The sequence below is a fragment of the Jaculus jaculus genome, chromosome 2 (genome assembly GCF_020740685.1).
Source record: "Jaculus jaculus isolate mJacJac1 chromosome 2, mJacJac1.mat.Y.cur, whole genome shotgun sequence".
In the NCBI taxonomy this organism is placed as follows: Eukaryota; Metazoa; Chordata; class Mammalia; order Rodentia; family Dipodidae; genus Jaculus; species Jaculus jaculus.
In genome coordinates, this window is record NC_059103.1 from 20108071 (window position 1) to 20118735 (window position 10665).

Here is a 10665-nt window from a genome sequence, read left to right on the forward strand (position 1 = left end):
TTTGCCTGCTATAGACATTATTCACTGGTAGAATCATGCAGTATGTGGCTTTCTGGGACTGGCCTGAGCTTCGTTCCTTTCGATGGCTCAGTAACAGTTTGTTGTAAGATTGTATGCTCTTTGGTGATGAACATTTGCCTTCTGGAACAACTTTCAGACTAACATGAATCATGCTGTCCTCACTTCTGTTGGGCAAGTGTGTCAGTGTGGGATGGTGGGTTATTTATTTATTTGAGAGAGAGAGAGAGAGAGAGAGAATTGGCGTGCCAGGGCCTCATCCACTGCAATCGAACTCTAGGTACTTGCACCACCTGATGGGCATGTATGACCTTGCAATTGCGTCTGGCTCACATGGGATCTGGAGAGTAGAACATGGGTCCTTAGGCTTCGCAGGCAAGCGCTTTAACTGCTAAGTCATCGCTCCAGCCCTGTCTGACTTTTTTGTTTTTTGGATGATTTCTGTCGCAACACAAAAATTTCAACTTTGGGGTGGGGGTGTGGCTTATTTGATAGAGTAGATGCACAAAGCCCTGGGTCTATTCCCCAATACCACAAAACCCAGGCATGATGGTGCATGCCTATAATCCCAGCACTTGGGAGGTAAAGGTAGGAGGATCAGTTTTAAAGTCGTCCTTGGCTACAAAGCAAGTTTAAGGACAGCCTGGACTGTATGAGACCCTGTCTCAAAAAAAAATTCACCTTTGATGACATATAGCATTTTTTAAAAATCAGTTTTACTTTTAGTATCTTGCCTAAGAGACTTTTGCTTAACCCAGGGTCACAGATCGCTTTCAAGGGGACATGCTTTGAATGGGTCTCAATCCTGAGGGAGCTTTTGTAGGTGTTGAACATGGTGGTTTGCCCCTGGGCTAGGGTCGGCATGGTCAGCATGCCTGTGGGCCGGCGCTGGGAGGCAGCTGAGCAGGTGCAGGCGCTGGCTCTGCTCTCCTGGGTGCTGGGGGCAGCATTCCCTTTGGCTGCCCAGGGCAAGGATGAGGTGAGAAGTATTTTAGGAATAATGATCTAGCTGCCTGATTTGGAGGGAAAATGCTGGAGCCAAGAATGAGGTAATGGGAACTTGGATTAAAGCAGTGGAGTAGGCCAGCAAGGGGGTCAGGCCAAGAGGCCCATTGAAGGGACAGCAGCCAGCAGTGGGAGGAGCAAAGGAGCTGTAGCCACTCCTAGGCCACTAGCCACCAGAGTGGATGTAGAAGCAGAAAACTTGGGACCTTACCCACTCACACCGGCTCCCTTGCATGGCTGTCTGCCTGGGAGAGTGGGTGGCCTTCCTAATATCTCTTTTCTTTTTGGCTTCTCAAGGTAGGGTCTCACTCTACTCCAGGCTGACCTGGAGTTCACTGTGTAGTGTCAGGTTAGCCTTCAACTCACAGCAATCTTCCTTCCTCTCTTCCTGAGTGCTGTGATTAAAGGCATGTACCACCACCACACCCAGCTTCTGTGGATATCTTAAAAAAAAAAAAAAAAAAACCCTTCTTTTTGAGAGAGAGAAGCAAATATATATGTATATGTATGTGTAGAGAGAAAGAGAGAGAGAATGGGCATGCCAGAGCCTTCAGCCTCTGCAAATGAACTCCAGACACATGTGCTACCTTGTGCCTCTGGTCCTGGGGAATTGAACCTGGGTCCTTTGGCTTTGTAAGCAAGTGCCCTGTTTATTTATTTGAGAGAGAGAAAGAGAGAGTGAGCCAGGTACACACACACACACACACACACACACACACACAGAGAGAGAGAGAGAGAGAGAGAGAGAGAGAGAGAGAGGAGGAGGGTGGGAGGGAGGCAGGGAAGGAGGGAGGGAGAGATGGGCACACCAGGGCCTGTAGCCACTGCAAATGAACTCTAGATGCATGTCCTACCTTGTGCATCAGGCTTTATATGGGCACTGGGGAACTGAAGTCAGGTCGTTAGGCTTCACAGACAAGTGCCTTAACTGCTAAGCCATCTCTCCAGCCCCTCTCCAGCCCTATCTCTTGATGAGAACCTGGCCAGCTGTTTCTTCCAAGGAGGAGGGAGGAGCATCTTGGGATGTGGCATTTTCCCCGCCTCAGGCTGGCATTGATCCCCTTGCCTCAACCTCCTGAGTGCTGGAATTACAGAGGTAGTGCTTAGTCTTTGCTCATGAAGATGATGCTAGATGTAGTGAGGAAAATTCATTGTGGGGAACTTGTTGCCTTGGAGGAAATATGCATGAACAAACAATTGCAGTGCAGTAACTTTCCCATACATCTGCCCTGTGTATGGTGGCCTTGCAGCTTTGATCATACTCTCCTCTTTTAAATTTTATTTATTTATTTAATTTTTTAAAATTTATTTATTTGAGAGTGACAGACACAAAGAGAAAGACAGATAGAGGGAGAGAGAGAGAATGGGCGCGTCAGGGCTTCCAGCCTCTGCAAACGAACTCCAGACGCATGTGCCCCCTTGTGCATCTGGCTAACGTGGGACCTGGGGAACCGAGCCTCGAACCCGGGTCCTTAGGCTTCGCAGGCAAGCACTTAACCGCTAAGCCATCTCTCCAGCCCTAAATTTTATTTTTGAGAGAGAGAGAGAGAACGAACTGGTGTGCCAGAGCCTCTGGTCACTGCAGTCGATTTCCGGACACACGTGCTCTCTTGTGCGTATGCACAACCTTGTGCATCTCTGTCACCTTGTGCATATGGCTTATGTGGGTTCTGGGGAGCCAAACGTAGGTCCTTAGGCTTCACAGGCAAGCGCCTTAACTGCTAAGCCATCTCTCTAGCCCCTAATGCCCCTCTTTCCTTTCCCAAGCTATATTGATGGTATCAGGGCCTCTCAAAAGACCATATTCCTATCCCAGGAACAGAACAGTGGTGGGGTCACCCAGAAGCCATCTAGCAAGAAAGGACGAGAAAGAATCCAGGCAGCTAAGAATGTCCCCTGGCACCAGACAACACCATACACCGCCGATGACTTCATGTCTCCACCTGCCGTTGTGGTGAACATGCCCGTGCACTTGGGTCACAGGGATGCTAACATTGAGGGCACTGGGCAAGTGGCCTGGGCAGAGACAGGTGGTCTGGGGGGGGGGGTCAGTGCTACAGCTACACATCCTGTGTCCCAGACCTGCCCCTCTCAGGCTCTGGAGTTAAGCTTAGGAGATCTCATGTCCACTTAGTATGTGACATTGAGTAGATTACTTTTTTTTTTTTTAATTTGTTCATTATTTATTTATTTATTTGAGAGCGACAGACACAGAGAGAAAGACAGATAGAGGGAGAGAGAGAGAATGGGCGCGCCAGGGCTTCCAGCCTCTGCAAACGAACTCCAGACGCGTGCGCCCCCTTGTGCATCTGGCTAACGTGGGACCTGGGGAACCAAGCCTCGAACCGGGGTCCTTAGGCTTCACAGGCAAGTGCTCAACCGCTAAGCCATCACTCCAGCCCCGAGTAGATTACTTTTAAGCTCCTTGCCTAACCAGCTCACACAGGCTACCACTGGATATTTTGCTCCATGAATGTTCAATATGCATTTGTGACAGTGAGGAGCGGGTCTGTCCCCTTTGCCCATGGGGCCTTTTTAGTCTGTCCTGGTTTGTACCAAACCCAGCCCGAGCCACACCTGGTTCTAACCACTCAAGCTACGCCGTGCCCCATTTATAGTCTAGACTACTGTCTGACCAGGGCTGAATCCTGCTGACTCTTGGCACTGGAACCTGAGAGGCCAGTGCCTCCTTTCACTTTTCCTTGAGTGTGTAGACATGACTGTCCTAGGAGTCTCCTGGGGGCCTGGCTACATGTGATGGTCTGGGGGGTGGCGGTTGGGGAGCTTGTGCAGGTATGGTTGTTCTGGGGGGAGGTCCCTGGGAACTTGGGCAGGAGTTACTGTTCTGCGGAGCTCCCGGGAGCCTGGGCCGTCCCTTGAAGAGTCAGCCATCAGGTGCAGCCCCACCTGCCTCCCAGGAAGAGGAGCAGCCCCAGCCCTTCACAGGCTCTGCTCCTCCATTCAGCGGCCGTAGCTCAAGTGTCCACCTGTGAGGCTGCTGCACAGGCAACTCCGCCAGGCCTGACTGACCCTCCCTGTTCTTCTCATCTTTTATACCCTGGGATGCTCCGAGTCCATGAGCTTGTCTTTTCCTGATTTTAAAATGTGAGCTAAGGGGCTGGAGAGATGGCTTAGCGGTTAAGCGCTTGCCTGTGAAGCCTAAGGACCCCGGTTCAAGGCTCGGTTCCCCAGGACCCGCGTTGGCCAGATGCACAAGGGGGCGCACGCGTCTGGAGTTCGTTTGCAGTGGCTGGAGGCCCTGGCGCACCCTTTCTCAATCTCTCTCTCTCTATCTCTTTCTCTCTCTCTGTCACTCTCAAATTAATAAAAAATGAACAAAAAAATTTTTTTACATGTGAGCTAAGGGGCTGGAGAGATGACTTAGTGGTTAAGGCACTTGCCTGCGAAGCCTCTGGACCAAGGTTCAATTCCCCAGTGCCCATATAAGCCAGATGCACGTGATGGCATATGCATCTGGAGTTTGTTTGCAGTGGCTAGAGGCCCTGGTGTGCCTGTTTTCTTTCTCTCTTTCAAGTAAATTTAAAAAAAAAAAAACAACTTTTTTTTTTTTTTTTTAGTTTTTCAAGATAGGGTTTCACTCTGGTCCAGGCTGAACTGGAATTCAGTCTCAGTGTGGCCTCGAACTCATGGCGATCCTCTTACCTCTGCCTCCCAAGTGCTGGGATTAAAGGCGTGTGCCACCACGCCCAGCTTTAAATATTTTTTTTTTTTAATGTGAGCTAAAAGCTTTCTTTCTGGGTTTGACTGTTTCATAGAAGGTATTGCTGAAACTTGTTTCCAGCTAATTTTGTGTAGTGGCTTGGTGAGGAGCATTGTTACTTGTCAGAGGTTGAATCTAGGGCTCCCGACACTAGATATGTCGTGTCCACACACTGGTCCTGGTCCCCTGAAGCTCTACACATGCCCCACCATGTGAGAAACATCAGCCAGCAGGAAGTGCCTTGTGGCCCCATGTCCGTTCACCCACCCTGGGATTCTTTATCCGAGATGTGTATGTGTGTGGTCCACATGGGGTCTTTCTGTAAATTTAAAATTACGTGTTTATTTGCATGCATGTGTGCATGCATATGGGCACACCAGGGTCTCTTGCTGCTGCGGACACCAGATGCTCCACTTTTTCTGTCCAGTTAATGTGGATGACCTTAGAATCGAACCCAAGATGGCAGACTTTGTAAGGAAGTCCCTTTAATCACTGAGTCATCTTCCCAGCCCCCACATTTTTGGTAACAGAGTTGCATATAGCACAGTCTAGCCTAATCCTAATTCTCCAAGTGCTGGATATCAGGCCTGTGCCTCCGCACCTGGATCCAGTAAGGTTTTTAAATAAGGACATTTGGGCCTGGTGAGGTGGCACATACCTTTAGTCCCAGCACTTGGGAGGCTGAGGTAGGAGGATCACTGTGAGTTTGAGGCCACCCTGAGACTACAGAGTGAATTCCAGGTCAGCCTGGGTTAGAGCCAGACCCTACCTCATAAAAACAAACAGCAACAATAACAACAAAAAGAATAAGGACATTAAAGTTAAATGATAGCTTAACTGTGGCTTATATTACAGTGTGGTTCAAGTGTGGCCACAAGACAATTCCTCTGAGATTTGAAAGAGAATGAACTAGAATGGCATGTGTGCCAATTTTGGGAGCTGGAGTACAGGGCCAGGGGAAGTACACAGAGCTTTTGTGTCAAGATTTCCAGAATACGGGTTTTGGTATAAGAACCACCCAGGAGCCTAGTGGTCAGTACAGACCCACATTTCCAGTGTCTGTCATGACGCTACAAGTGAGCCGTTGAGCTCTGCAGACTGCTGAGGTTGTGTGCGTTCTCAGAGGACACTGACTCATTATTCCAGGACGGCCCCGTGCTGTGACCTCGTCCCACAACTCCAAGTCGCCAGGAGCAGAACTGTGCTAGTCTGGGGCACTGCCCTAATTTCTTCTGGGGCATCTGAAGCCACAACACTGGGATTGGTCAAAAGAGATGGCCACTTCAGGACAAAAGAGTGAGCCAGTGGCCCCGAGGGGACAGCAGACTGGGACAACGTGGCTGGGTCCAGGGGCAGTGTGTGCTGGGGGACTTGGCAGCTCTGAGCATCTGTGTGCTTGGGGTCCTTGGTGGCAGCTGGCTCACATTTGGGCTGCATATGACTTTAGTGCTATAGGTTCAGCCTACTGTGAAAGTGGCTCTTGTTCACACCTACCGTGGGGTGGGTGGGTGGGGGGAACAGTCATGCTGTGTTTGTGGCCTGTAATGCCATGAACAGATAAGGGATATGTGGAGCAAAGGTAAGACGGGCTGGATAGATGGCTTAGCAGTTAAGGCACTTGCCTGAGAAGCCTAAGGACCCAGGTTCAATTCTCCAGGCCCCATCACAAGGGGGTTCATGCATCTGGCTAGAGTCTCTGGCACATCTATTCTCTCTCTCTTTATCAAATAACTTTTTTTTAAAGGTGGGAAATTTCTCTTACTTGGGGGAAGGCCCTACAGCGGCTGCCTCAGCCTTCTCCATTGGCCTCTTGCTGGAGTCCTTAGCATCAAACCTTAGAGAGGATGACTGACCATGAGGCTCAGACTTCCCTAGACACCTGCTCCCATGGCTCCCTGTGGCCAGGCCATTTTTGGGCTTTGATGCACCCGTGGTCGGGGTTGGGGGGGGGGTGGAGGGAGGTGAGGTCAGAGCTCCCAGACACTGGTGTAAGCTGGATTCCCCTCTCTGGTAGCAGAGGAGAGGCCTAGAGTAAGTGGTTGGGCCTGGGTCAGAGTATGCCCCCTCCTGTGGTGGCCCCATCTCTTCATGTGCTCTGCCTGCTTTTGGAGTTACAATGATGATCTTTGTGTGTGTGTGTGGCCCCTTGTCCTCAGGTCATTGCTGACTGCCCTTTGTGTCTCTGCAGCCTCAAGATGGTGCTCATGTGGACGAGCGGTGACACATTCAAGACGGCCTACTTCCTGCTCAATGGCGCTCCCCTGCAGTTCTCCGTCTGTGGCCTGTTGCAGGTGCTGGTGGACCTGGCCATTCTGGGGCAGGCCTACGCCTTCGCCCGCCACCCCCAGAAGCCGGCACCCCATGCAGTACACCCCACCAGTGCCAAGGCCCTCTGAGATGATCCAGGGGAGGACAAGAACACGTGATTGCTGGCCTTGGGCGCTGACGGCTCACCGGTGCTCCTCCGCTGGAGAGGGAGGTCGGCCCTGCGCACACCACAGGCAAATAGGCTGGGTGTGAGCAGAGGTGGCATCAGGTGCCAAGTTCCCCCATCAGCTTCCAGGTTGGGGTGGGCTCAGAAAACACAGGTCTGACCCTGAAATAGGTTCATGCCACTGAGGATGGCTGTGGGCGCAGCAGTCTGCCCAGCCCCTTCCCACAAGCTAGCCTCCGGGGACTAGTCTCAAGTGAGGAGGCCTCGCTTGTCCCCCCCCAGTAGAGTGTGTGGTTCCCTAGACGGCGCACAGTCCTGGCTCTTGGTGGCCTGTCCATCCTCACACCGCCCCACCCCCGTGTGCCACAGTTCACACCGGGTGGAGGTGGGAATCTCTGGCCTGAAATCCGCTCTCAGTTCAACACGAGGTCGTACCACGCTCGACAGCCCCGTGTTGGTTGACATGGCTGGCTCCTGGGCCCAAAGTATTCTAGATGCTTCTGTGCAGCTTCCTCAGGCAGTATCTTCCCTTCTGCTGGGCAGAAGGTCTCTTGTGCACATGGCAAGCTGGCCTCGGCGGTGAGGACGGAAGCTCGGTGACAGCGTGGCTCACGGGCTGCCCGAGGAGCCACGCTGTGTCACCGCCAAGCCTCCCTCCCTCAGAGGTCTTAAGGGTGTGAGTGACGCTCTAGCTTCCTCTCTGGCCTGTAAGATGCTTTTAAAAATGTTTATTTTTTAAAACATGGAGATGTCTGTAGTGGTCATTACCTCCAAAGTAAAATGCCACCGATCGCAGGCCCAATGGCTGATGGATGAACATGTCTCTGTGGTGTCTTAAGTCGGTAACCTGCAAATGGGTCCAGTGGTGGGGGCGGAGTCTGAGTGGGTGAATAGGACGTGGGAGGGGCAAGGGGTGGGATAGAGGTGCATGTCTGGGGAAGGAGTGGAGGAGCTAATTTAGGGTGGTGGGTCAGGACTGGCACAGGTGGAAGTGTTGGGGCCTGGGGCATTAGGGACCTGGTCTAGATTTGGGTGGATGAGGGTATCCAGTGGTTAAGGCTGTGGACCCCTGGAGTGGCTGCATTCACATTGCCCTCTCTGAGGCTGACAGGGGGTCCCAGATGAGCAAAAGGCCTACAACGGTGTTCGGATCATACTTCTGGGATGTGGTGCCAGGTTTTTGGGGATCACTCTGGACCAACCGTTTAACCGAGGAAATGGAAGCACAAAGTGAGGCCGTGCCCAGACTCAACAGCACATTGGCTTCTGTCTTCAGCCTGGCAGGGCATCGGTAGACTGCGGGGGTCATGACCTCTATTACAATGGCCACAATCTGACCCATGTCGCCATCAGCCGATGCTGCCCCCCCCCCCCCACTGCAGTCCTTGGCACAGAGACCCGGCCCAGCTCTCGGGGTGTGAAAAGAAAGAGCTCAGCCATGTCTCTGCTGTGTTGCTGAGATTTGGGTTACTGTCAACATGAGATGTACTGAGGAAGCAGCCAACGCGCTGTTGAGTGGCCAGGTTTTCCGGTGTGTCCTCAATAGGGCTGGGTGGGAATCTGGGGAGTTCATGTCCCTGGAAATCAGATCAGATGCCAAAGCCACAGCCTGACCCGCCCTGTGCCCTTCTCAAAGGCTGTGTGGGAGGGTGGCCCACGTGGTCTGCAGAGGAAGAAGAGCTCAGAGTCTGCTGGCTCAGCTGGAACGGGTCCTTTCCTCCTCGACAGAGATGGCTGTCGTCCTCTGCCTTAATGGTGTGACCCAGGGTGGCCTCTGATACCCCCAGTTCCTGCTGTGGGTGCTCCTGGGCACTAGCCAGAGTGACTGGATTCCCCCTGGCTTACATGATCTCCAAGGGACAGCAACCCAGGGTTTACTTCTGGAGTCTTCATGGCAAAAGTTGGCACCCCTGATCAGCAGGAGTCATCCAGTAGGAGCAGAAAGGGGGTCACCTTAAAGGAAGGCTTGGCACAGGAGGCTGGAATCAGGCCGTGTCTCTCTGTCTGCCGGTACCAAGCCCATTGCTGGCTCCTGAGCAAGCCCTGTGTCTATCACTGTATGAGGGGCATCCCACCATGCTCAGCCCAGGCCCACCTGTACTGTGCATGTTCTGGTGCGGCAGGACTGAGTCCCAGGTGCCCTCAGGTAACTTCTGGCTCCACCCCCACCTTGCAAGAAACCCTGGCTTCTAGGTGGGATCTTCTCTCGTGTGTCTGCCAGCCATGGCATTGGAGAATGAGGGCCCAGTAGTGAAAAGTGGGCTCTGCCCTGCTGAGAGCTGGAACCAGGGTTCAGCAAATGCCCTGTCCCTGCACTCCAAACTGGCTGCATAGGCAAGTTTCAGCTAGACTGCCAAACCTGGCTGGGCCCATCTTTGGCAGCTGTTTTCTCAGATGAAACCAGGCCACAATTTTTTTTTGACCCAGTAAGTTTGTGCAGGGATCTGGGAGAAGTTGGGACACCTTGACCTTGGAGGGAAGCTGCTGGCAAAGCTGGGTCACCTGTATCTTTGCTTTCCTAGGGCTTTTGTCCCCCATCATTTTGCCTTGACAAAAAGAGGTAATGAACCGGGCGTGGTGGCACACTCCTTTAATCCCAGCACTCGGGAGGCAGAGGTAGGAGGATCTCTGTGAGTTCGAGGCCACCCTGAGACTACACAGTCAATTCCAGGTCAGCCTGAGCTAGAGTGAGACCCTACCTCAAAAAAAAACAAACAAAAAAACAAAAAAGAAACCAATAAAATAAAAAGTAATAGCAAGAGCCCATTTGTGTTTGTGTGCATGCCAACTACAACATAGTCCTGGCACCCACCCTACCCAAGAAAGAGGGACTCGTGAGGATGAGCTTACAGCAGAGCTGGGAATCGGGCTCATTGCTGGACAGGGCACTCTGCACAACCCGCAGGGATGCTGGTGAGGTCAGAGGGACGGGGCTCACTGGTGCTCCTCCCCCCACAATCACAGGAAGCCTCAGGCGCCCCAAGCTTGGGGTCAGTCCCCAGAGTCTATCAGTGACGCCCACATGAGAGGAGCTCATCCTGAGCTGTGAAGAGGGGCTGGCATTTTTAAACTTTTTATTTTATTGGGTTGCAATAGTAGGATCTTTAAAAGCCTGAAGTACAAAAGCCCCCACGTGGGCCTGTTCCTCACATGGAGTTCTGCTGAAAGCGACCACGTGGTAGGTGGGGCCAGTGCCCTGCTGGTAGTGGACCCTCCCTCTGGGTGGGGAGGACTAGGGCTGCAATGTCTTAGGTGTGGCAGCTGGAGTCCTTGAAATGAAAGAGGGGGCGGCATGTTTTGTAAAGACTTCCCTATCCCCGTGCCCCGGAGTAGAGGAAGGCTCATGTGGCGCTGGGGACATAGCTCAGACGCTAGGGTGCTTGCCTTGCATGCATGAGGCCAAGAGTTCAGTACTGGGAAAATAAGAGAAAGGTTCATGTTTTTGTGAGGAGCCACCCGGACATGTCCCCACCTATCTCCATGAACT

General features: G+C 52.3%; 1 protein-coding gene across 4 annotated transcripts in view; it reads left to right on the forward strand.

Annotated features, from left to right (window-relative positions):
* Slc66a2 (solute carrier family 66 member 2) overlaps nt 1–7995 on the forward strand; it is a 45840-nt gene extending 37845 nt beyond the window's left edge. For 3 of the 4 annotated variants that reach the window (XM_045144596.1, XM_045144595.1, XM_045144597.1), the window contains one exon: nt 6933–7995. In XM_045144596.1, the coding sequence (XP_045000531.1) occupies nt 6933–7140 (208 nt within the window). In that variant the 3' untranslated portion in view covers nt 7141–7995. The remainder of the gene's footprint in view (nt 1–6932) is intronic. The other variant, XM_045144599.1, reaches the window with a different exon arrangement.
* Nucleotides 7996–10665: the final 2670 nt, after the last annotated feature.